Source organism: Arachis stenosperma, chromosome 5, assembly GCF_014773155.1.
Source record: "Arachis stenosperma cultivar V10309 chromosome 5, arast.V10309.gnm1.PFL2, whole genome shotgun sequence".
Lineage (NCBI taxonomy): Eukaryota > Viridiplantae > Streptophyta > Magnoliopsida > Fabales > Fabaceae > Arachis > Arachis stenosperma.
The window spans coordinates 7,104,462-7,130,199 of NC_080381.1; the positions used below are offsets into that span (position 1 = coordinate 7,104,462).

A 25,738-nucleotide genomic window follows, 5' to 3' on the forward strand; every position below is an offset into this window, starting at 1 on the left:
GTATGGCTTATATGCCTACTTAGTGTACCCAACTAATCTTTTATCCAATACCTGCCAAATACAAGGACCTATACATATACATAGCCAAGTCTAACCAAGCTCATAACACTACATAATTAGTTATTTCGATTCAAACCAATAATTAAGATTTGGATTACAAAGACTTGCGTAACATTTTTATACAGGGAGAAAGTAAGAGGTAAACAATAAAACCGTGAAAGTGCTAATCTCCATAACGCAGTTAATTTAGCATTTTCTTCGCTAAGCATGGTAAACACAACATACTGAATACATTAACTTCAAGAATGGCCACTGAGATAAATTATTACGTCTAAATAATATAATTAAAAAAAAATTGGAAAGCAAGAAGCTAAGCATGAGTTGAATCTGGTGGAAGAAGTGCAGTAACATTAGTGATCGTCACGATATCCCGGCGAAATGTATGTACATAGTTCAATTTCTATAAGCTTTTCCTATGAAATGCATTCTTGAGGCCACTCATCAACCTCTGCCTAAGTGATTTCGTCATCCTTGGAGTCCCACTCTCCCCATCATACATTAGCGCCGACGACGACACTGATCCCCTTCCACCTCTCCCTATTTTTCTCTCCTCCGCCGCCGCCGGCGTAACGTGGAAACTCGCCGAACGCTCTGAGTTCAGCGCATTCAACTTCCGCTCCTGCTGCTCCGCGTCGGCGGCATGATGGTCCAGCAGAATCTTCCTCATCCCATTAAGCTCCTTCTCCAGGCTCTGAATCCGAGAGCACGTCGAATCCATCGCCTCCTTCAGCTGAGCCGTCTGACGCCGAGCCGAGTCACGCCGCAGAATATCCCCTAGTGATTCTCGCTCATCTTGTTGGTTCCCGCCGGAAGCAGCAGCCGCCACCGCAATAGAGCGGCGAGTGTTGAGATGCTCCACCAGCATCGCTCGCACTATGAACCTCAAAGGCACTCTCGGATTCTGAACACACTCCATCAACACACGCGGCGATAGCTTCGTACAATCTATCGAATTGCACAACTGAGATTTCTGTTCCTCAGTAAGTTTCCCGTTCTTGTTTTCCTTCATGAAACAATACGAGTACAACACAGTAATCAATTTAATTAATTAATTTTTAATGGAAAAAATAAACACGTGACGTGACGTGGCGCACCTTGAAATAAAGATCAATCATCCTGTAGAGAACGTCGTGGTGGGGAAGGCGCGCATTGATGGAATCAACGACAGATTGAAAATCCTGAGGGCGAATCTCTACAACGACGTTTAAGCAAGTTGCATCGATGTCGTGACCATCGTAGTCATCCCAAACCAGCGCTTCAATGCACCTGCTTACAAGCGACGCCGTCGTTTCGGCCTCGGGAAGCAGACCCATGCAGGACCGCAGAACCACCGATGCGTACTCTTGGTCAATACCGACGATTCTGTTGAAGTAGGATTCCGCCACGTGGCAGAGATTCTCCCCGTCGTAGCCTCTGGAATCCGTCATGCCGAGCAGCCCCGCCGCCGTCCTGATGGCGGCGACGTTATTGGGCGTGAGGTGGACTCTGCTGCTGTAACAGAATTCTGCGATGGCGGCGAAGGTGTGGGGCGTTATGTTTAACGGCGGGGAGAGTGTGAATTCGGTGAGGTTCGTTAGGTGGCGTTTGAGATAGGAGCTCCGTGAAATGATCCGATCCTGAAAGGGAGAGGTGTGTGATGACGCGTCATTTCATTTACACAAGGGAACAAATAAACAAACAAAATTAGAAAAGTGAAGCACATTCTTTTATGTCATCAAATCAAATAAAGGGAACGTCCCCTCTTTGCCGGAATTCAAAAGCAGAGAGAAAGAGCCTTAAAGCTCTGCTTTGCCAGAAAAGCCTATCCGACAAAACCAGAGCATCGTTCAATGTGGCTTTGCCAATAAGAATTTTTGTAATTACTATTTTGGCAATGTTCATGGGGTATGAAATTGAGCACCCTATAAATTTAGGAGTTGAATACTCTGAGGATTAAGAAAGAGTAGTGATAGAATAACCTTTTTTCTTTTGGTATTGGTTGGGTAATAACAGTGAGACCTTTGTTGTGTAGTGAAGAACAAGAAAACGACACCTCTGGTGGGGTTACTGATATGTTCTTTTAAGCACAGGAATAGGACAAATTTGGGTACTGAGTGTGAGTGATCCTAATCGAGGAGAATTTAAACTATTGAAAGCCAACTGTAAAAGTGGATCAAGCTGTTCCAGCTGAATAAGAAATCATCCCACATGTTTTGCATTGATACAAGCTAGCAATGCGTAGTAAATAACTAAATATGAATGCTGAGAACAATTACAATGTAGGAGGAAAGAGAAAAGAGGGGGGGGGGGGGTTAGATAGATAAATTTCACGAATCCTGTATGGTAGGGTAGGTCACACAACTTATTAATGGGAATCCCACTGCTACTTGCAGTACAACGGTTAATCACGTCATATTCTATAAACCGAAACAAAATTAGATTTTTCTCCACTGTCTCCCTCAAGTAATCAAAGTCGTGTTTTCACATTATTATCAATCACAAATTGAGAATTTTCAGGGTTGCTATACGTTGCATTAATGTCATTGCTGCAATTGCAGCCAAAGTAGCTGCAGATTTTTTTTCCCTCTTAATATAAAAAGTTACATATCAAGCTACAATGCAACGGTAAACTAAGGCATTAACACTAATAAAAGTAACCGAAAGAAAAAGCATCGACTGAATTTGAAACAAAATGCAAGGAGTTATTAACAAACCTTGTGTAGGCGAAAGCAGGTTCCTTGAACACGTAGCAGGAGGTCCGTTTGATGGCCAGAAGACAGAGACCTGAACCGAATCGATAATTTTGCTTAATATATAACGGAAAAAGGAAAGGAGAAAGAAATAATTATAATGATGTAATTATTACCAGGCGCTGATAGTTGAGTGAAGGAGTGGGGGAGAAGAGGAGAAGGAGGGTGGAGAGAGAGAGGGGGAAGAGGAGGTGGAAGAGAACTCGGGTTCTTCCTCATAGATGGTGTCGATAACACCGAACTGGTGGTTCCACCCGTTACTCATCTATCTAACTATCTTCCTTCCTTCTTCCCAACGATCCTAACGCGCTTTTCAGGACACACTCAATGCTTCCACTGCTATTTTCATGACCGTATAGGTGTATCAGTATGATTCTTTGGGAGCTCATAAATATTGGTTCAGGGAAGGCTATTAATGGCACATGTGATTTTGATGACTCATAAATGCCTCTCTTTAATTTCGCCCTTCCCTTCCCTTTCTCTCCTTTTATTTCTTTTTCTACACTACAACCAGTAGTAATAGTCCTGGTAATATATTTTTACTCTCCTCTCATAATCAAGTCCTCAATATTTTAATCTGTTTTCCAAAATCGGAACAAATCAGATTTTGCATTTATATAAATGGATGGATTTGGGTTTATATGGCCATGTGGCATACCAACCAAGTAATGGACGGCCTAGTTTTTCCTACCATGTGATGTCAACAGTAGCTAACAATCAAAATTGAGTAACCAAAGAAGGACAACAATTTCCTCTCTCTTATAAAATCCAGTAATGCACATGCACTCCAAGCGGTTCTGCATTCTAAAAAACAGAATTAACAAATTTATCAACGTAAGATCGAAGACAAAAGCACACACGCTAACCCCATATTTATCATTCATTTATTTTTCCTCTTTCGTGAGTTTACCAATCCAAATAATGCGTTACACACTTCTTACTTATTTGCTCAATTTCCATTAGTCAAAACAGTTTCATTTTTTTTACGGTTTAAGAGTTTTCAACTTTTTTTTTTTATTTTGGTCATATTTTTAGTTTTTTGTTATTTGCATTACAATGTTTTTGGACATGTTGAGTTTCAAATATGTTTTTTGTCCTTGTTGAATTTCACACAGTTTTTTTTTGGTCATGCAGAGTTTGGTTTTGGAAATGGGAATTTTAGACTTTTTTGGTCATGGGGAATTATTAAGCCCATTAGGCTGTTAGCCCAATAGGCCCAAGATGCGGTCAATTTGGAAAGTTGGTTCAATAGGCCCAATACCTCGTCCCAAAAAAAAAAAAGACGACTCTGAAACCCTAGTTTTGAGCTTTTGATATATACACCCTTGCATTGCCGTCACATAGCGAGAGAAAGAGAGATAAGAGAAACCAAAACCCTTCACCTTTCTCAGCACAGCAGAGAGTGTAAGTAACAGAGCCAAAATGAAGTACAATCCTAGGGTTTCAAGCAGCCGTAGGAAGAGCCGCAAGGCTCACTTCACTGCTCCGTCGAGCGTCCGCCGCGTTCTTATGAGCGCCCCGCTCACCACCGATCTCCGATCGAAGTACAACGTGCGGTCCATGCCGATCCGTAAAGACGATGAGGTGCAGGTGGTTAGGGGAACCTACAAGGGCCGCGAAGGGAAGGTGGTTCAGGTTTACCGTCGCAAATGGGTGATCCACATCGAGCGCATCACACGCGAGAAGGTTAACGGATCCACCGTGAACGTCGGAATCCACCCATCGAAGGTGGTGATTACAAAGCTCCGATTGGACAAGGACAGGAAGTCGCTTCTTGACCGCAAGGCTAAGGGTCGTGCTGCCGCTGATAAGGAAAAGGGTACCAAGTTCGCTCCTGAGGATATCATGCAGACCGTTGATTAGTTCGTTCGCATTTTCATTTTTCTATATACTGCTACTTAGTTTGTTTCTGCTGTTAGTGTTGTTTCGTATTTTAAAGCTTTAACTATTTTTGGTCGCTAGTTTTTTTGGAGGGTCTGGATCTGAACAAATGGTGCGTTTTGAGGCCTATTATGTTTTGCTTATTTATTGAAATGCTTGACATTATTGCTGAATGTTTCTTGAGTTTGTTTATTCTGGCTTGGTATAAGCATTGCTATGGTGGCTTGGAGTGCCTGCTCTATAGTGTGCCTACTGTTTATATCTTTTGTTTGCTTTTACGGAAGCATAAACCTTTATAGGTGCCACGTAGTTACCCTCAAGGCAGCTGGATTTAAATGTAATTTAGATAGGAATAGAGAGATGGAGAATTGGAGACACTAGTACACTTCTCTAGCACCTTGATTACATGCCTCTGTTCAAGTTAAGGGTAGTCTCATTAAATGATTCCACTATGATGTCATTTTGTGGCTCCTTCACCCTCTAGAAAATTGGACTCGGTAAAGTTTAAGAGGTTTCACTTTCAGAAATGCTCCAACCTTGAGAGCTTCTGTGAATAGACTAATAGAGTGATAATTTTACTTGGGATGTCGAATGCCTTGACTGCTCGAATTTTCAGTGTGTGATTGAGGATATCCCAAAGTAAGTTGTGGCCTAATTTCATTATTTGAAGGAAGTTACTTAATTTGCACCACTCCATCTTCACAAACAGTTCTACACACGGTATCCATAGATCCCACTACACCCAGCTCTCACATCAATCTTCTTCCTCTTCTATTTGTTTTACAAGGTAATAGTCTAATAGAGGTCTCTAAACCGCCCATCAGATCGAATAGCATTTTTCTCTCTCGTCGTAGTTCGTACTTTTTGCATGCTCAGTGTATATAATATTTGATTGATTGTTTAACAGCGGGACTGAACGCTTGAAAAAGCAACAAATAACTAAGCATGTTAAGTGTATTATGGTGGGCGATGATGGAATGTGAGATGCATATAGTTTGTTTCTTTTACAGGATTTTTCTTTTCAATGTGGTTTTGTTAGTACACTTTGCTATTTTAGATAAGAAATCATTTTGCATGACGAAAAAAAAAACCATTAAGAGATAGGACTAAACAAATCCTCTTTTGTAAAATAAATCGTTCTCTCCGTAAGTTTTGTTGGGTCAGAGGAATTTGTTCGTCACAATTGAAATTTACCTTGTTAATGTCATAAGTCGGATATTAATGTTCTCGAGTAGATGACATGACAGATGACGCACATGGTAAGATATTTGCCTTTGATCTTGTTCCCCCTCCATAAGATTTGAAGGTGAAAAGAAAAAAGAATATCGCTGTTAAAATTAAAGAGAAAAAAATAATGGCCAAAGGGTACGTTTATCCTTTGCGCCTTTTGCTCATGTTATTTTGTATAAAATTAGATCGAGGCCATTACTTCAAAAATATAATTTTAACGTTTTTGGTTGCCATAAGTATCATGCTCTAGTTTCCATTTCCCAACTAAGATTGTGATCTCCCACTTCAAAATAATAATAATATTCGTATCACTGTATATTTTTTACACTTTTTTATGGTATAAAAAAATAATGTTTTTTATTTTTTCTCAATTTTTATAATCATCTTTAATAACAAATATGAAAAATATAAAAAAAATTGTATAAAAAGATAGTGCATATAGAATTCCTATAATAATAATGAGAGAATAATAGGCCATTAAAAGTAATCGTGTACTGTATGTGTATGTGAAAACCGTGCCACCGATAACTATTGAAAGTACAGTTTTAGGGGAAAATGCATAATATAACTTCTCATAAGAAACAGGACTCCTGTATCTCAGAATGCCGTCTACAATATAAGAGGGAAACAAGAATGAAACAAAATGTGAAACAAAATGTGAAACAAAAAGCAAATGGCAGGTACCAAGTTATTGAAATAATTTAGTCGTCAAGAACCCAGAAACACTCATCAGTGGCACTACTTATTCTGCCCTCACTTCAAGGGCCACCCCAAAAAAATTGAATCAAGTTTGGAATTCATACAATGCATTCTTGAATTACAGAAGAAAACCCTCAAGGTTTGAGGGCAATTGCCAATCCAAACCTGGGTTTTTTATCTAGGGCCTTGGTATCAACCTCACCAGAAACAGTCAGCACTGACTTTGGTATGATCTCATGCTGCAGGAGGGCGCCAAGCTTTCCATGATTGTTAAGCCTTGCTTTGACCTGTGTAAGATGGTCAACAGCAAAAGAGCCTCCAACTGTGAAAGTGTTCTCATTTGTAGAGAACCTTCTAGTGATCTCTGCAACAGCTGAGCTCATCTTTAACAGGTCCAGATGATGGAGATATGATGCTTTGATGGTGTCACCCTTGTCACCACTGATTGGAAAGTGAAACTTGTTAAATGTTAATTTGGGGCGTTAAAACGGCATTGTTAAGAGATCTCAAACAAGACCATTTTTTTTTACAGGCACAAGAAGCTTACAGGATTATCGAAGCAGATGAATCGGGTTTTGAGAAACTAATCCCAGCAGTGTACTTAGTAAAACGGCCTGAAGTAGTATCATAGCCTGCCTCACCACCAATCGCAATGCTTGGGGTACCAACAGTGGTAGAAACATCAATGATAGGGGATTGGTTCATTGCAATGGCTGTTGTCAAGGTAGCATGGTCATGGAAGTATTGAACCTCTAACTGCCAATGGCAAATCATACAAACTTCAGAAAAAACATAAGCTATTCATTTGGGACAAATTTTACAAGCCAGAAGATGTATATACCTTGCCAGAATTATAATCAGGCAGCTTAACTGAAGCAATAGTCTTGGTGGAAGGAATAATGTCAGTAAATGTGAGTGTAGTAGAGATCTGACACAGAAGAGGGTAAACGAATAAGATGATGTATTCGATAATGGAACTATCACTGTATTATAATCTAAAAAAAAAAAATAAAGCAACCCACAATTGAGTCTGTGTCAACTTTGAGATCAACAAGAGTATTCCTATACTTATACTGTGCTGCAACATCCCCAACTGAGTGTCCACCTTTCTTCACGGCTGTTGAAGTAAGGGCCTAAGACAGAATCAAGAAGAAATCAGCTTACCAAAGTAGAAGATGCAGCAAGAGTTACACATTTAGAATGATGAACATTTAGCTCATTGTAACAATAACTGAGAGAAAAACATGCAACTCTAAATAACTAAAAAATGATATGTGTACAACCATTAATATGCAAGGCTACAACTATTAATTAGATTGTAACTCCCACTTACTTTTACCTATCACACCTTCTCCACCTTCAGATTTATGTATGAGTCTCAAATAGACACCAATAAATGCCAAAAATTCTAATTCTAAATAAGTGCGAAAAGACATACACAAGTACTCATGGATGCAACTGCAGTTAAGATTCTCCTTAGAACATCACCAAACATGTTCAGACAGAAGATCCTAAGAAGAGTACACCTGTACACGACCACCCATCCAATAACTACATTTCTTATTTGTTTGATAGCATCAATAAACCTTGTCCGTACAACGGATTCTCTTAAATGCAATGCGGAATTCGAGTTAAATAATTTTTTGAAGGCAAATTCGTGATTCATTTGGGGGAAAAAGTCAATACATGAGGAAACTAAGCTTCTAAATTGGTAAAGGAGCATCGTCATTATCCTCATCATGCTAATACTATATTAACTATAACGCATTGCAAACGGTTCATAGATATAACGATGGATCTCAAACACAAATAGATTATCCCTCATATGTAATACTCCAATTAAGGTAACTAAATGAGAATAGATTGGGTAAAATACGAAAATCCGAAGAGCTTACCACTCCGGCGCCGCTGTAGGTGGAAACAGTGACTTTCTGATCGGAATTGTAGTCCTTAGTCAAAAGATCTACAATCAAAAACAACAAATGCAGATCTATTAAGTCTTTTGGTAGCTTCGAATCAAGAACGAAAAAATTGTGTTACAAGAGATGGAGACTCAGGTAAAAGAGATTGAGAAGAGAGTGAGAGAGCATAATGAGCTTTCACCTTTGGCTTTCTTGCCGATATCGGAGAAGAGTCCCGGTCCCTTGGTCATCTTCGATTTCGTAGCTTACGAAGAGAGAGAATGAGAGAAGGAGAGAGCGAGAGAGCGAGAGAGAGAGAGGGATCTTGATGCACTGAGCCACTGAGCTTCACGAACCAGGGTGTGGCGATGAAATGATAGCCTTTTTCTTTATTTTTTATTTGACAAAAAAATAAAAATTTTCATCGCATGTAATTTTTGAATAATTATTTAATTATTCGTATAAATTTTTTTAACAAAATGAATTGTTTGAATGTCATTTATAAAAAAAATATTTTTTTTATTCTTAACATATTTTAATTTATAATAAATTTAGATAATAATTTTATCAATTATTTAATAATTTAAAAATAATAAAAATTTAAATATAATTAATTTATAAAGTTAATAATTAAAAATTATTAGATAATAATTTAGTTAAATTTATTAAATTATTTAATAATTTTTAATTATGAACAGTTTTTATTTTTTAAAATATTTTTTATGAATTATTTTTTTAAAATATTTGAAATGTGAAATAATAAGGTATGGTACTAGCACCAAGTCTATATGGATGGTTGAAGACTTGAAGTGGATCCGATCGATGATGTGCTGTGCAGAATCTTTATTCTTTGATTCCGGTCGTTTTCAGCCGTTGATTTTTGAACGGGAACTAGTGTATCAACCCGTGCTAAGTACGGAAAAATTTATAAAAATAAAAAAAAAATTATATGTTTAGATATTTTAAAAAAAACATAAAATAATTATTATGTTAAGAAATTTATAAAATTATTCTCAAAATTAAAGTTTAATTCAAAAATAGTGAGTAATAATTATTTTACACTTTTTTTAAGTAAAATAATTATACATTGGTACAGAATTTAAAATAAAATTAAAATATTTATATTAAAATCTTATTTTTTCAAAGACTTCTCCATAAACAACATTGATAGTTAAATTTATAGACATTCATACGTGATTCATAAGTAAAACTTTTAAATATCTCTTACTCTTAACTCTTGAAAGTGCCACATATAGTTGGCCATGTGTAAAAACTGGTTTGGGCAAGTACAATCTAACATGAGATAAAGTTTGTCCCTGAGACTTATTAATTATCATGGCAAACGATACTATTATGAAAAACTGTCTTCGTTGGAATCTAACTGGGACGGTTTCATTTGTTGGTACCATATTCATTTTTGGAGTCAAAGCAATATGACCAACATTGTTATCCGTTAAGACTTCACATTCTATGACATGATTTCCAAGCTTCCTAACTTGTAGCCATGTACCATTACAAATACCACTAGATTAGTCAATATTCCTCAGTAACATCACCGGATCACCAACCTTGAGTATTAATTTATATGGAGGCAAACCAGAGCAATTTATGCTATTCAGTAATTCAAGATCTAAATTTTGTGCAGACATCCGATTTTTATCCCTAGTGTATGTTCCCGTGTCCTACACGGGATAATACATAAAATTATATAAAATTTTTTATTAAAATTTAAATAAAAAATATACATAGTAATTATTATTATAAATATTTTACAACTTAAAATTATTAAAAATAATTAATATTTATTTAATCAATTTAAATTTATTGAATGGTCATTTCATTTGCCCGCTTAAGCAAGTATTTGGAGTTCGAATCTCGCCTTGTGTATCACAATCCATTAGTTAGCGACAGACCCTTAATAAATAGAACATCAATATGTGGTGGATTAATTCTCGACTTGCCAAGTTAAAAAATCTGTAGAAAAAATTGTATTTGTCTTTAAAATAGATTAATTTTTCATTAATAGAAATACTTATGAATTTTTGTCTTTGTTGAAATTTTCTTGGGACAATTTTATTTATTACTATCGTATTCATTCTTGAAATCAAAACAATATGATCAACATTGTTACTTGTTAAAACTTCACATTTTATGAAATAATTTTTAAATTTTCAAATTCATAAACTTATGTCATTACAAAAGTTATTAGATCGATTAATATTTTTTGGAAATATGGTGTATCGAAACACCATCGTTGAGTATTAGTTAGTGTGAAAAGAAACCGATAACAACTTTTGTTATTCAATATATTTTATTCTATTGAAAAATAAATTAATATTTTCTAAACTTGTAAATACATTTTCTTCTAATTTCTTACACCATTTTATTTGCCAATATTTACTATTAAAAAATAACAAATGACCATACTATCTTACAATATATGATGTACAAAGTAATTTCTTATCTTAAAATTAATTTGGTTAGTGAGATAAAATGTAAAATATTTTTTTATTTTCTTACTCAAATTTAAATTTAAATTTAGAATTGATTAACACTCATCATTTTTTTAATTTCAATAAAAATAAATTGGTTAGATGCAAAATATTCATCATTTAATAATTTCAATCATTTAAATTTTAATTACCAAAAATTAGATTAAAAATTAATTATAAACTTAATAATCGATTATATATATATATATATATATATATATATATATATATATATATATATATATATATAGTACGTAAATAATAATATCCAATGTATTGATTATTTATTTTTTTGACAGAATTAATATATAATCTATTGAGGATTGATTTATTATCCAATTTTTTTATAAATTTTGTAATATGTGAAAATAGTAATCTTATTTTTTATTATTATTTAATAAATTCTTCTTAATTTTTTAATTATGTAATTAACTTAATTAATAATCTTTATTATTGCTTTTATACTAAAAAAATATCAATTTATACTATTTATATATTTTTTACTACTAATAAATAAATAAATATTTGCACTATTATACTTATTGTGCTAGATGATAACTTAAGTTATTTATTTTGTATGTTAAATTTATTAAATATTAAGATGAAAAATTAAAATTGTTCAATAAATTATATAAATAGTCATTACAGAAAAGAAAAAAAATTATATATCATATATAATAATTCTTGATATATATAGTGTCATGTATATATTAAAATTCTCTATTTTAATTATGTGAGTGATTATTGTTATTTTCACTTTTTTGTTACATTAGAAAATAATATTTAAAACTAAAAAAGAGATAATTAATTTTTTTAATTTGAATTAAAAAATGTCTTGTAAATATATCTAACTTTTATATATACTAAGTGTTATAATATTAAATAGTATGGTATTTGCTATAACAATGACTCAAAATATTAATTTAAGATATATTTGAACCTGGTAAGACCTCAATGCAAGCAAGATCAACTAAAATATATTGTTAGGGTCCCAAATTTGACTTGAGTTCGTTACCTTAAAGACCCAATGCAGATGAAGTCCATGCGTTTCCTCTTAAATCGGCTCAAATTGGATCTCCGTTGCTAGTTAGATATGGTAATGAGAACTCAGGGGAGCGTGAGAAACCCACTTTTCATCCTTCATTCCTATTTAAAAAAAATGTCTCTGTTCTTTCTCCGTCATTGTAAGTTCCTATTTAATTACTCCTAAGAGAACGTAGATCTCTTCGGGTATCTATTAATATTCTTTGAAAATTTTTTAAAAAATTAACACAAAAAGACATAATATAATAAATCATAAAATAATCAATTCAATATAATTCAACACAATTTATAACATATTCGTTATGAAAAATAACATTTAAAAAGGAGAAAACATAAAAAAATCCAACATAATAACATAACATAATTTTTTAGGACGATACTGAGCGACATAGTGACGGACTTGATGAGAGGTAGAGAAAGTGAGTTAGAGAGAGAGAGGATCAAGGCTGAGAATGAGTCTGGAAGAAAAAGGAAAAATTCAAATTGGAGGCAGAAATTAAGGTTACTAAATTCAAGAAATAGATTTACATATATAATAAATAGGATAAATTAATAATTTTATATTCGCGTATATTTAATAAGTTTCATGAGGCGGGTACTTATGTCCGTGCCCCTATTAGGAGTGGCAAATGAGAAAGTCCGCCCTGTCTTGCCAAAAGCTCGCCCCGCCTAGTAAAACGGTTCTGAATTTTTCCCTTGCCTACCTAATGGTAGGCTAGCGGGATCTCCTTTTTTTTATAAACCATTAAATATTAAACAATATATATAATTTCACAACAATTTCAATAAATTTATAATTTCTAAAAACATAAAAAAATTATAATTTTTAAATTCACGCACATTAACGTCTTTATAATTATAAATATGTAATAAATATACTTATAAATCAATTTTTTTGAAACAAAATAATAATTCACGCACATTAACGTCTTTATTCTTTGATTCCGGTCGTTTTCAGCCGTTGATTTTTGAACGGGAATAAGATGCGTTGGGAGTAAAGTAGTGTAAACCATCCATCACTCGCACTTCCGTAGTATCTTTTTCTCTGATGGGCTGGTCCATACAAATATTTAGGTTCAGTTTAAGTAAATAGATTAATCAAGTTTTTTTTGAAAAATAATTTAAATAATAAATATTTATATTAAAAATAATTTATAAATAAATTATTTTATATTTATTTTTTTAAAACCTCTTGCCCCGCCTTTTCTAGCCTCTCCTTTTTGCTTTTTAAAAATATTTATTTTAAAAGAATAATAATAAAAAGTTTTTTATTATAAAAAAATCATTTTTTGTAAATTTTTTACAAATATTTAAATAAAATTTTAAAAGATTATAATTTAATTGTAAAAATTATTTCAAACATTAATATCATAATTTTTTATAAATTAAAAATAAAAGAAATATTTATGGGCCTACCAAATATCTGAAAGAGCTTCTGTTTATTGGGCTGTTTTTGGAAAATTAATAACTAAGATATTAATACATCATGACCCGAAAATCTCAAGGCCACACATGAACGTTCCAATGGTTTGATCTGTTTTCCTTTGGTCCATAGGCTTCAATCAGTACTGCCAAAATGAGTTCAACTTGACCAAAACCTCCATGACAAAAAAAAAAGGAAAAAACTTGACCAAAACCTGTGTAGATTGGGACTGTGAAAACATCAACTAACTATTAATATTGCATTTTTCGATAAGTTTAAGTGTTTGAGATGAGTAGTTTTAAGATATAATTTTAGAATTTTATGTCAACAAAATTTTGAGTTTGATTTTTGATAAATTTTAAAATTAAAAATAAAAAACATTTTACAAAAGAACAGGTACTTGGATTTGTGTTTAAATTGGTTGGTTTGTTCTATAAATTAAAAAGGGTTGGTAATATCTGTCTCGAGTATTTTTTGCTTGCATATCATAAATATCGAATCAACCCAAATTTATTAAAAATATGTATAACACACCTAAAAAAGAATAAATAAAAAATAAATAAATCCAACTTTAGCTTCGCGACAAAAAAAGCCAAAAAAATAATATTCCATTTTAGCTTAAAAAACAATGAGGACTCATAAAGCTTCATTTTGATGTATTCGTCACTTTGTATTATTCATCTAAAAAGGGGCAAGTAAATGAGGTGAACCAGTAGGTTATAAAATTTGTCATTTTTTTTTTAATATTTGTCCTTGTTTTTATGTCCTAGACAAGTAGTTAGCCCATAAAACATTAATAGTTGTAGAATTATTCGTGTTTGGAGACGGCCCGAATTGCTGAATTTTTGAGCGAAAAGGTCCGAGTCATTCTGCGCCCACCAAACACGTCCTTGACGCGGTATGTTTATTTGTAATTTTCTCTTCCAATGTCCTTTTACGCGTTTTCAATTGAAGATGCTTTTTCTTTTTCTTTACTTCTCAGGCACTGATTGATTGATGATATTATTATCATTCGTTACCAATTTAAGAATGAAAAAACGCGGTGATGGATTTAATATTAGAGGAGGAGGAGCAGCAGCATCATAAAGGCATGAAACAATGCTGCGTCGTGTTCCACAACAATAAATAAAGTCCTTTAACTTAGACAAAATGTTTAAATTAAAAAGACATAAAGTAGTGCTAGTGGTGTATTTTCGGCTTTCGCAATTTCGCATCATTAAATCATAAATTAAAGCAAACCAAAATTTGGTTAATCGAGCTCGTTCAGTAAGCAAGTTTAAATTTTATTTTGTATATGCGATAATTTATTGATTATGACAAACTATTAAATAGAACTTAAATTTGCAACGAATTAATTTTTCGAGACCATTTTGATAAAGGCATTAAAAATATATTTTTTGTTAAGACGTTTATATGTGTCATGATATTATTGGACATTTTTATTAAACTAGTTAATAATTTATTTTTAAATAAACTAGAACAAAATTGATTTATTATAGCAATAATAATAAACTCAATTATTCGTATTATAATTATTAAACCCGATTTAATCCGAACAATTTACACAATATAAACCGAATCATGTTTAAATTTTTGATAAAAAGACAAATATATCCTTAATTTTTGTTTAAAAAAAACCATAATCGAGTGAGTTATGTAAATTAGTCGGTTCGACCAGATTTGATAACAATTAGGTTTATTATTATTATTATAAAAAAATCGATTTTATTCTAATTTATTAAAAAATTAAAAAATAACAAATTCATTAATACGTCCAATAATAACGCCGTACATTAGTGTCTTTACAAAAAATATTTTACGCGTCTTTATGAGAACATCCCTACTTAATCCTTAACCTGTCAGATTGAAAAATACCATAAACAAAAAAAAATTCATAAATTAAAGCTGAAAATGAAAATTTAACAGTTTAATTAAATTTTTTTAAAAATTAATTTAAATAATAAATAATTATATTAAAAATATCTTATAAATAAATTATTTTATATTTAATTTTTTTATTTTAAAAATATTTATTTTAAAAAAATATGATAAAAAATTTTTATTTTAATTTTTTATAAATACTTAAATAATTTTTTTTAAAAATTATAATTTAACTTTAAAAATGATATCAGACAATAATACTATTATTTTTTATAAATAAAAAACTCAAAAAAAGAATAGCTTTTGAAGCTTGTCAACGGACCCTAGGTGATTTCTCATTTCTCTCTATTTATTCGTTTCATTATATATAAGTTTTACAATCTACAAGAACATATGGTCTTCTAGATTTCCTTCCTTAAGTATAAGGCGGGCGCAGCCATTGACCCTTATATCTCCCAACAATAAACAAAACATAACAGAACACCATCAACAGAACCGTTACTCAAGCCTTGTTTCAAATATCCTCTTACTCTGTTCTCTTTTGATCTTTTCTGATTCTTCAAGACAGGATAAGGTTCTGAGAAACTTCACTTTTGTCTTTATTTTTTTTCAGGGTCCCCCCCACCAAGCTTTACTTACAGTGTCTCTCTCTTTTTCCACGAAAATCACATTTCATTCAAAGTTTCGCACCTAACTTCTAAGAAGGTTGCTAGGAAACCCAGGAAATAGTCACACCCATTATATGACAGGGGTCTCACCGAGTCTCTCCGAATTCATTTGAATATTTCATGTTTCACACTTCATAGTTAATAGGAAGCAGATTATTTATTGTTATTTAGTGAGCAAAAGTTGGTTCGTTGGAGAAGTTTGAAGAAGATGATGGAGAGCTACCTAAAAGAGAATTTTGATGTGAAGCCTAAGAATTCATCTGAAGAAGCACTTGAGAGATGGAGGAAGCTATGTGGGATGGTCAAGAACCCCAAAAGAAGGTTCCGTTTCACTGCAAATCTCTCCAAGAGACAAGAAGCAGATGCCATGCGTCTTGGCAACAAGGTATCTTTTCATGTTTTTTGATGTTCACTGTTTTTAATGATACTAAGAAGCTGTTTATGTTTCTGCTTTCCCATATTATAAACAATATGAAGACTTATTGTTCCCTCTATATTGCAGGAGAAGCTGAAGGTGGCAGTTTTGGTTTCCAAAGCAGCATTTCAATTTATCCAAGGTAAGAATTTTCATCAGCATTATACTGAATAGTGAACGAGTTCAAGGTTCAATGTATTTAGTATTTACTCATGATGACATCCTCAGGTGCACAAGTGAAACCAAGTGATGAAAAAGTACCTGAAGAAGTTAAAGCAGCAGGTTTCGAAATCAGTGGTGATGAATTGGGGACTATTGTTGAAGGCCATGATGTGAAGAAGCTGAAATCTCATGGTGGGGTTGATGGCATTGCAGAGAAGCTTTCTACATCAACCAGCAAGGGGCTTAGCAGTGATCCTGATTCACTGAGCAAGAGACAAGACATATATGGGATCAACAAATTCGCCGAAAGCGAAGCCAAGAGTTTCTGGGTTTTTGTTTGGGAAGCCCTTCAAGACATGACTCTGATGATACTTGGAGTGTGTGCTTTTGTGTCTCTGATAGTTGGCATTGCAACAGAAGGTTGGCCAAAGGGAGCACATGACGGTCTTGGCATTGTTGCCAGCATACTACTGGTTGTGTTTGTGACAGCAACCAGTGATTACAGGCAGTCATTGCAATTCAAAGATTTGGACAAGGAGAAGAAGAAGATTTCAGTTCAGGTAACAAGAGACGGTTGCAGGCAGAAGATGTCAATATATGAATTACTTGCTGGTGATATTGTGCATCTTTCAATTGGTGATCAAGTACCTGCTGATGGACTATTTCTCTCTGGATTCTCTCTGTTGATTGATGAATCAAGCTTGACAGGGGAGAGTGAACCGGTTATGGTGAACTCTGAGTATCCATTTCTTCTTTCTGGAACCAAGGTTCAAGATGGATCTTGCAAGATGTTGGTTACCACTGTGGGAATGAGGACTCAATGGGGAAAGTTGATGGCAACTCTGAGTGAAGGTGGAGATGATGAAACTCCATTACAGGTTAAATTGAATGGAGTTGCAACCATTATTGGCAAGATAGGCCTCTTCTTCGCCGTGGTTACATTCGCGGTTCTTGTGCAAGGACTAGTGAGCCGTAAGCTCCAAGAAGGGAGAATATGGAGCTGGAATGGAGATGATGCTTTGGAGATGCTGGAATTCTTCGCTGTCGCGGTTACCATAGTAGTTGTTGCTGTCCCAGAAGGGCTGCCACTGGCTGTGACATTGAGCCTTGCCTTCGCCATGAAGAAGATGATGAATGATAAGGCCCTTGTGAGGCATTTGGCCGCGTGCGAAACCATGGGATCTGCCACAACTATATGCAGTGACAAGACTGGAACTCTAACAACTAATCACATGACTGTTGTGAAAACATGCATTTGTATGAACACCAATGAAGTGAGTAACAATAAGGCTTCTGATTTGTGTTCTGAGCTTCCTGATTCTTCCATGAAACTGCTCCTTCAGTCAATATTCAACAACACTGGAGGAGAGGTTGTGGTTAACAAACATGGGAAGCGAGAGATCTTAGGGACACCAACAGAGACTGCAATCTTGGAGTTTGGCTTGTCACTTGGTGGAGATTTTCAAGCAGAGAAACAAGAATGCAATGTTGTTAAAGTTGAGCCTTTCAACTCCACCAAGAAGAAAATGAGCCTTGTGGTGGAGCTCCCTGGTGGTGGATTGCGTGCACACTGCAAAGGTGCTTCTGAGATCATCCTGGCCTCTTGTGACAAGGTGCTTAACTCCGCCGGCGAGGTTGTCCTGCTCAATGAAGAATCAAATAACCATCTCAAGGCTACAATAGACCAGTTTGCTAATGAGGCACTCAGAACATTATGCCTTGCCTATAAAGAATTAGATAATGGATTCTCTTCTGAGGATCCAATTCCTGATTCTGGCTATACTTGTATAGGAATTGTTGGTATCAAGGATCCGGTTCGCCCCGGCGTTAAGGAATCTGTAGCAGTATGCCGCTCTGCTGGAATCACAGTGAGGATGGTTACAGGAGATAATATCAATACTGCCAAGGCTATAGCCAGGGAATGTGGGATCTTAACAGATGATGGCATAGCCATTGAAGGTCCAGAGTTTAGAGAGAAGAGTGAGGAAGAATTGCTTAAACTCATTCCCAAAATTCAGGTAATTCTTTCATTCTATCAAATGAATGATTCATTGTTTAATACTTCCATTAACAATAGTTGTGACATACTTTTCCTTTTTCAGGTAATGGCTCGGTCGTCGCCTTTAGACAAACATACATTGGTGAAACACTTGCGTAACACGTTTGGGGAAGTTGTAGCTGTAACTGGAGATGGAACAAATGATGCTCCAGCACTTCATGAAGCTGACATTGGACTTGCTATGGGCATTGCTGGAACTGAGGTAAGTGCAATTTCAATAGTTTTGTGTTAAGTTTTAGTCATTAATGATCTTAATTAATTCCATAACTCTTGCATTGTGCAGGTTGCAAAAGAAAGTGCTGATGTCATAATTCTAGATGACAACTTCTCCACAATAGTGACAGTGGCCAAATGGGGACGTTCTGTTTACATAAATATTCAAAAATTCGTGCAGTTTCAGTTAACGGTTAATGTGGTTGCATTGATAGTGAACTTCACCTCAGCATGTGTGACAGGTTAGAAAATTAGCTTAATTTGTCTACTTTCAATGTCATTTATGAACCTCTTATCGGTTTGTCTCTAATTATATTGGATTCATTATCTCAACAGGAAGTGCACCCCTCACAGCTGTTCAACTTTTGTGGGTGAACATGATCATGGATACACTGGGAGCACTAGCACTAGCAACTGAACCTCCGAATGATGATTTAATGAAGCGTTTGCCTGTTGGAAGGAAGGGCAATTTCATCAGCAATGTCATGTGGAGGAACATCTTGGGACAATCATTGTATCAGTTTATGGTGATATGGTTTCTTCAGTCAAGGGGGAAATCGATATTTTCGCTCGACGGCCCTGACTCGGATCTGGTCTTAAACACACTCATTTTCAACACATTTGTCTTCTGTCAGGTAAACATTGACTAAATTCAAAGCACATGATATTTCAGTTATAACTAACTGTTGCAAAAATTTACCTTAACATATGTGGCTTGGTTTTGGTTGTGCAGGTTTTCAATGAGATTAACTCACGTGAGATGGAGGAAATAGATGTTTTCAAAGGCATATTGAACAATCATGTTTTCGTGGGTGTCCTTACTGCTACTGTTTTCTTCCAAATCATAATAGTGGAGTACTTGGGAACCTTTGCAAACACAGCACCTCTAACTCTGGTTCAATGGTTCTTCAGCTTGTTGGTTGGATTTTTAGGCATGCCAATCGCAGCTCGCTTGAAGAAGATCCGTGTTTGAAGAACTTTGTTGTGCATAATAACTCTGTTCAGAAGATTGTTTATGGTTGGTTATCACACAGCTTCAAGGTCTCTTGTAGATTACTAACTAGTTTATTCAATTGTTTGTTATATGAAAAGAGAATGGTAGATGAAAGGACGCAGCAAAATACAGTGTGTAGATAATGCTGACTCCTTTAGCACTGCTAGAATGAAACTCTTTCTAGGATTTCAATTTTTATTTTTCTATTTATGCATTTATTTTGCAATTTGTCCGAGTGCATTTCATTGGATTTTTTAAGGGAAAAAAGAAAAAACTTGTAATGCACTGGCAAATGATATTGCTTTATGCTATTGCTTCAGTTGCACTGTAAATGAAGAGTTATGTATATTGGGCATCTAAAGGCCTCTTCATATTATTTAGACTGAATGATACTGAGGAGGTGAAACATTCAGAAATAAAACTAGTTCTAACTTTCTATTCATCTGTCATGGATACCTTTCCAGTTTCATATAAATGATGCATCCAAAGAGGTTCAATCAAATCTTTTGCAAAGGTTAATTTATCCAGTTCCTCTTCATGATTCTCTTCTGCAATTTCCCTCTCTATCTTAGGATAGATCCCCTGCAGAGAAGACAGCATCATGTCACCCCAATCCCTGTCGTCATGTTCGAACAACTTGAAACGTACAAAGTGCAATAGTCCTAATGCTAGTCCAATGTCTTTTCTTTCCAGCCCAACAAGTGAAGAATCCAAGAAAATAACCCCAACTGCATCCATTACATCGGAATTCTTTTTCAATAGCACAACCAGCATGGACACAAGCCTATCAAAGGCAGAGAATTTCTGTTGGTCGGAATATCCATCTTCTGCAGCGTCCTTTACAGATGACAGCTCAGTCTTGGCTACAATCAAGATCCATTTTGGAATACGAAGCTTCATTTGGTCAGATGCAGTTGAATGTTTCCTGCCACCCACACCATGTTTCTGAACACTTATAGATGCTAATGCCAGAACCAAATCGGGGAGCCAAGGGTTTGCTGCTGCAACAAGACGCGAGGCATATCCAGAGCCCAAGTATGATTCAATCAAAACGACTAAATCAAGCAGGTCATTTGCAAGGGCAAAAGCTGTTGGTGAATTTGTGGATAATCCACTGGAATCTGTGAGTGTCATATTTAGTACTTTTGTTGCATAGGTGAAAGAGCTTTTCAGACAAAAGAATACGCTTTTCATATCATCTTCGTTAAACCGTATCTGTTTATGATGTAGCCTGTCCAACGAAGACATAATGTGCTGCACACATTTTGATGTGTAATTTAAGAATAATTCATGGTTGTGGGGAGCAAAATCCATTGCGAATGTGTCAGCCATGAACTTGAGAACAGCAGTAAGCATCTTCACCTTACATAATACTTGCCGAGGTTTGTTGTGCGCAGAATCTATGCATATGTTTAGTGTAAAAGTCAGAAATAAAGTACAGGTAAAATATACACGGACAAATGCAAGACATAACAAAAACACACAATCTTTATGGTTAAACAGCATATTGTTAAGAAGCATCCCCTGATCCCCAAGTAGTTCTTAGACCCTAAAACACTATGTATTATATAAACATCTACTCCCCACCACTACTTGAATAACATGTATATTAAGGAGATAACATACCACTTTGTGTGGCAATTCTATTTGTCCTGTTGGCAGACTGAAGATCTGAATCAACTTTGTCATTTTTTGTGGAGTCATCTGCTACAAATAGTTTTTCTAAACAGTCGAGCACATGCTCTATCGTCTGCTCCAAGATAGACTGCTCAAAAGAAATTTAAACAGAAAGTAATAAAAGTCGAATTAGGCATGCTATAATTATAACCAATCTGGTCCTTTTACAATAAGATCAACCCAAAGATACAAGGGGTAGTGTGGAAATTAAATTAGTCAATTAGTTAACTGATAAAACAAAGTGGCAGTAAAGAAAGACAATTAAAAAAGAGAACTGATAAGATCAGAGGTGCATAAAATTCTGAAATATGAAATTTCAAAAGCGGCAAAAAGTCAACCAAAAAAAAAGAAAAATCAAAGTTAAATATTATACTTGCCTCTGAGAGTGATGTAGAAGCCTCAGTCTTACGTTTTTTCCTATCATTATTCTGAATACTAGTTGTGCTAACAATATCAACGGTCATTTGCAGAGCAATAGCCATATATGCCAAAATGGGGGAAATGTCCATGTAATCATACTCCCCACAATGCACAATTGTTACCTCGGAGATTATCTTGAGGGATAAAAATAACATCTCTAACGTTTGAGGTCTTAGCAAGGCTTTTCTGGTATCCTCGTTTAGAAGGAAGTCCCTAACTTGCCATGCTATCCCAACAGCAACTAAATAATCATCCTCAAAAGATTGCTTTCTGTTTATAATCTTTGATTTAAATGAGAAATTTCCAGAGGATTTAGATTTCTTCCCCTTAACAGAAGAAATGCTATGTGATGGCATGACTGTGCCAAATTTAATATGACACCGGTAAGCAGCCTTATGCAAGAGGGATGTTAAGGCTTCCAACATATCATCAAAATAACCCAATGAAAGCAATAACTTATGTGCAGACCTCACTTCAGATTGGCGATCAACATCCTCAGATAAACCATTGCAGTTTGTGACAATAGCCATGCATTCTTCAAGTAGTCCAGCAACACCATCTGGATGGACAGCAGAAAGGAGGTTGAATAAAGAAGATTGAGCTTGGCCTGTTGATGCCAAAGTAAGTAATTTTTTTACTTTCTCTTGAGTAAATAATTGTTTGAGGGCATTCTTGTAGCATAGTTCACTGGCTAAGTCATCACAAAGGTAGCTAGCAGCAACAAGAAAACCCTCAATCTGATTTGCATCCAACTTATGAGGTGACAAGACCAAACTCATGAATGCTTTGATGAGTTCCATAAGATGATCTTTAGGTGCTCCTTCCAAGATTGCAAATTTGCAGAAGATTGCACCTCCCATCGGAGACCTTCTCATAAGTGTAATGCAACGATTACATGCCTCCTCAATGGGTACTTTCGAGGGAAAGTATGATGGCATAAGCAATTTTGTTATCTTCTGAGCCACAGGAGGTTGATCACTAGCAAGGATAGACAATAGTGAATCAAGCTCCACCACCTCCAGAATATTCAAAAGAACAGTCAGCAAACCAATCAGAATGCATAATATTACCAAATACATAAGAAACAAGAACATTGTAATCAACACTGACTTCAAGAACATGTACCTTGTTGAACTGAAAATTTCTGACGTCCTCTAGGTGTAATAAGAGATCTGCTGCAGCAACTCGAACTGTGAGAACATTGTCCAGCATTAAATGCCGAAGTCTTGGCAAGAGAACCTTAAGAATTTCATGAGAGTGGGGATTGCCAAGCAAATAAATTATGCCATTTAACATGGAAACCCTCACTTCACTGCATGCATCGTGAGACATGTCATCAAATAGTTTTGTAATTATCTTTGTTATGATTGGTGAAGGAATAATTTCCCAAAACAGATGAAGCACACGACAGGAACCCTCAACAGCAATTGTTCTGACTTGTGGACAATCATCCTTAAGTAACCTTTCTAATAAGAAGAACTGCTTATCAAGCAATATATCTTTCTCCTCTTTCGTAGCATCAGGGTCTTCAAGAGGGAACAAGTCAAGAAGTAAATATAAAGCATTCTGCCTAACATTTGAGTTTGCAACCTATTGCAAAGAACGCAAAGTAAAATTCAGAACATATGGAAAGTAATAACAGTTTAATTGACTAATTCAGAAAGTTCTGCTTAACAATCATTCTCTTACCTGCAAGGACCTAAATATCACAGGCTCAGCAAGCTTAAACAGAAGCTTCTCAACTCCATCTGTGGTCCTTTGTTCAACAAATGCTCCAAAAATCCTTCTAATATATGAAGCAAGCGCTGAGGAACCAGCATGTATAGCAGCTTCGATCATCTCCTGCAAGAACCCATTCTCAATTTCGCTTTTCGAATCCCCTTCGGCTGCTTTCCATGCCCGAAACAGGATATCCCCGTAAGACTCAAGCATCGACTTCCTCCCAAACGGTATCTGGGAGCGAATCATAGCCAAAACTTCCTTCCCAAACTGTTGGCTTAAACCAAACACGAACGAGAGGAATTTCCTTCCGTCCTCTGTCTTCAAATACAGAGGCGAAATCACGCAACGAACCAGCAACAGCTTCAAATCCTCGATGCTGTCGTCGTCAAAGTCAAACAGAGCAAAAGCCTCCCGGAGCGTGTAGACCTTGTGCACGTCGACCTTCTTCTTCACCGTGAGAGATCTCGCGAGAAGAAAAGGGAGAGTCTGCGAGATTAAGGACTCTCGGCCGGGAAGATTGTCCTTCCACCATTCCTCGCACAAGCACTCGATCGACGAGGAAAGAACCGAGTCGGACTCGAACACGATCAAGTTATCGTGAAGCACCTGAACTCCCGGGAGCAAATCCGACGGCGAGAACGGTTTCTTGGGGTGCGAGACGCAAAGTTGCGCGATATGCGCGAGAATTTGGAGGCGCTCGAGAATTTTGTCCTTCTCATGATCCGGGTTGGCGAGTGGGGGCTCGAGGCGAGAAGAGCGGCGGAGGCGCTTGGAGGGAGGGGTGCGAGGGGATTTGGTGGGGCTGAGGTTTGTTGGAGGGTTTGGTTGAAGAAGGTTGTGGAAGGATTGAATTGCGGAGGAGATTGAATTGCAGAGGGATTGAGGGAGTGTAGAGGAGAGTTCGGAGGATGGTTTGATGGCGTGAATTTGGGTTTTGAGTGATGGCTTGGAGGTTTTGAGAGTTTGTTTTGTGGCTGAAGAAAGAAATTCTTCTGCGGATGAAGGAAGCCTCTTCTTCATGGCGTCCGTTTGGTGAGGGAGGAGGGAAAGTGTTCCATTTTCAAATTCTCTTTCAAATTTCTGAACGTCTTCTCGCCTTTTCCATTTGGGCTTATCAAGTGGGCTCAACCTAGAACATACGCAAGGCTTCTTAAAGGGAGGTCCATTTAATGTTTTTCGTTTTTGCCCATTTGTTCACAAACGCCAACTCTCTGGGAACTACCGCTAAATGGGCCTACTTAGCCTTGGTCCCCATGAAATCCGGTTGAGTCCCCTCACCCCTTTTTTTTATGTGAGAGATCAGATAATGCTACAACTTTGTATATTAATAATTAAAAGAAGAATGTTAGGGACAGCAATTTTGATGTTTTGTAATTATCAATTGGTCATCAATAGTGTTTTTAATGGTGTGAGATTATATTTAATAGTAGGAGATCATTCACTTTTGTTTTGATGGTTAAGTGCTGATCAGAAAACACAAAAGTTGCTGACCCCTATACTTTTCTTAATTAAAATTGTCATTCATCTAAATATGTTTGTTGAGGTGGCTGAGACATGTGATGTAGTGGTAAAGGTGTTTGCCTCAAGCTAAATGCCATCAAATTCGAATCTAATTAGTGTGTGTGAATGTATTTATATGACCCAAAAAAAAAAGATTTGTTGAGGTGTTCCTGAATATTTGCAATTGGCAAAATATTTTATGAATTTCCATTGTAAAATATCTGAAAAACAAAATTATACCAAACCATGCACAATCAGCATTACAACATATGAGGAGCCAATAGAATACTTGTACAATATGTACAATAGAAGTTTATGAAGTATTTGAGATATAATCATTATTGTTACCTTTTTTCATCAGGTGATGTTTTTGGGATGAGTGGTATTATGACATGGTATTAGAGTGCTAAATTCGAAAGGTCAAGAGTTTAATTTTTAGTGAACCCCAAAATTAGTGCGAAATCCTTACAACAATGTCTTCAAATATAATAATGTTATGTGTATATAAAAATAGCTATTAAATTATATTTGTTTAATTATTTTTAATATATATTTTAAACGAGTATTA

The 25,738-nt window shown here is 35.4% G+C and overlaps 5 protein-coding genes across 5 annotated transcripts; 2 read left to right on the plus strand and 3 right to left on the minus strand.

The window, feature by feature from the left end:
* Positions 1–271: 271 nt before the first annotated feature.
* On the minus strand, positions 272–3,342 carry LOC130979652 (BTB/POZ domain-containing protein At3g49900). Its single transcript, XM_057903140.1, has 4 exons — positions 2,906–3,342; positions 2,754–2,823; positions 1,155–1,676; positions 272–1,063 (listed from the first exon to the last, which is right to left on the minus strand). The coding sequence occupies exons 1-4, from the start codon at positions 3,052–3,054 to the stop codon at positions 461–463; spliced, it is 1,344 nt and encodes a 447-aa protein (XP_057759123.1). The 5' UTR covers positions 3,055–3,342; the 3' UTR covers positions 272–460.
* A 774-nt stretch (positions 3,343–4,116) lies between these two features.
* LOC130981659 (60S ribosomal protein L26-1) lies at positions 4,117–4,843 on the plus strand. Its single transcript, XM_057905282.1, has one exon. It carries the CDS (start codon positions 4,212–4,214, stop codon positions 4,650–4,652), a length of 441 nt encoding a protein of 146 aa, XP_057761265.1. The 5' UTR covers positions 4,117–4,211; the 3' UTR covers positions 4,653–4,843.
* A 1,600-nt stretch (positions 4,844–6,443) lies between these two features.
* On the minus strand, positions 6,444–8,861 carry LOC130981658 (mitochondrial outer membrane protein porin 2-like). The gene is made up of 6 exons (XM_057905281.1): positions 8,703–8,861; positions 8,495–8,562; positions 7,622–7,732; positions 7,441–7,527; positions 7,147–7,355; positions 6,444–7,040 (listed from the first exon to the last, which is right to left on the minus strand). Exons 1-6 carry the CDS (start codon positions 8,749–8,751, stop codon positions 6,734–6,736), a joined length of 831 nt encoding a protein of 276 aa, XP_057761264.1. The 5' UTR covers positions 8,752–8,861; the 3' UTR covers positions 6,444–6,733.
* Positions 8,862–15,732: 6,871 nt separating this feature from the next.
* LOC130981618 (calcium-transporting ATPase 2, plasma membrane-type-like) lies at positions 15,733–20,293 on the plus strand. Its single transcript, XM_057905194.1, has 7 exons — positions 15,733–16,393; positions 16,511–16,565; positions 16,652–18,603; positions 18,688–18,846; positions 18,928–19,099; positions 19,194–19,492; positions 19,591–20,293. The coding sequence occupies exons 1-7, from the start codon at positions 16,217–16,219 to the stop codon at positions 19,828–19,830; spliced, it is 3,054 nt and encodes a 1,017-aa protein (XP_057761177.1). The 5' UTR covers positions 15,733–16,216; the 3' UTR covers positions 19,831–20,293.
* On the minus strand, positions 20,287–24,878 carry LOC130981617 (uncharacterized). Its single transcript, XM_057905193.1, has 5 exons — positions 23,638–24,878; positions 23,074–23,538; positions 21,906–22,964; positions 21,478–21,616; positions 20,287–21,251 (listed from the first exon to the last, which is right to left on the minus strand). Exons 1-5 carry the CDS (start codon positions 24,688–24,690, stop codon positions 20,287–20,289), a joined length of 3,681 nt encoding a protein of 1,226 aa, XP_057761176.1. The 5' UTR covers positions 24,691–24,878.
* Between the last annotated feature and the right edge of the window lie 860 nt (positions 24,879–25,738).

Bases quoted from the DNA above. Each gene is read 5' to 3' on its own strand.
- LOC130979652 (XM_057903140.1), bottom strand. From the start codon at position 3,054: ATGAGTAACGGGTGGAACCACCAGTTCGGTGTTATCGACACCATCTAT. The intron at 2,824-2,905 runs GTAATAATTACA...GATTCGGTTCAG, and splicing joins CACTCAACTATCAGCGCCTG to GTCTCTGTCTTCTGGCCATC. The intron at 1,064-1,154 runs GTGCGCCACGTC...TGTTTCATGAAG, and splicing joins TGATTGATCTTTATTTCAAG to GAAAACAAGAACGGGAAACT.
- LOC130981659 (XM_057905282.1), top strand. From the start codon at position 4,212: ATGAAGTACAATCCTAGGGTTTCAAGCAGCCGTAGGAAGAGCCGCAAG.
- LOC130981658 (XM_057905281.1), bottom strand. From the start codon at position 8,751: ATGACCAAGGGACCGGGACTCTTCTCCGATATCGGCAAGAAAGCCAAA. The intron at 7,733-8,494 runs GTAAGCTCTTCG...ATTCTGTCTTAG, and splicing joins CCTACAGCGGCGCCGGAGTG to GCCCTTACTTCAACAGCCGT. The intron at 7,528-7,621 runs GTGGGTTGCTTT...CTTCTGTGTCAG, and splicing joins AAGTTGACACAGACTCAATT to ATCTCTACTACACTCACATT.
- LOC130981618 (XM_057905194.1), top strand. From the start codon at position 16,217: ATGATGGAGAGCTACCTAAAAGAGAATTTTGATGTGAAGCCTAAGAAT. The intron at 16,394-16,510 runs GTATCTTTTCAT...TCTATATTGCAG, and splicing joins CCATGCGTCTTGGCAACAAG to GAGAAGCTGAAGGTGGCAGT. The intron at 16,566-16,651 runs GTAAGAATTTTC...TGACATCCTCAG, and splicing joins AGCATTTCAATTTATCCAAG to GTGCACAAGTGAAACCAAGT.
- LOC130981617 (XM_057905193.1), bottom strand. From the start codon at position 24,690: ATGAAGAAGAGGCTTCCTTCATCCGCAGAAGAATTTCTTTCTTCAGCC. The intron at 21,617-21,905 runs GCAAGTATAATA...TCTTTTGAGCAG, and splicing joins CTTCTACATCACTCTCAGAG to TCTATCTTGGAGCAGACGAT. The intron at 21,252-21,477 runs GTATGTTATCTC...ACATATGCATAG, and splicing joins TAGAATTGCCACACAAAGTG to ATTCTGCGCACAACAAACCT.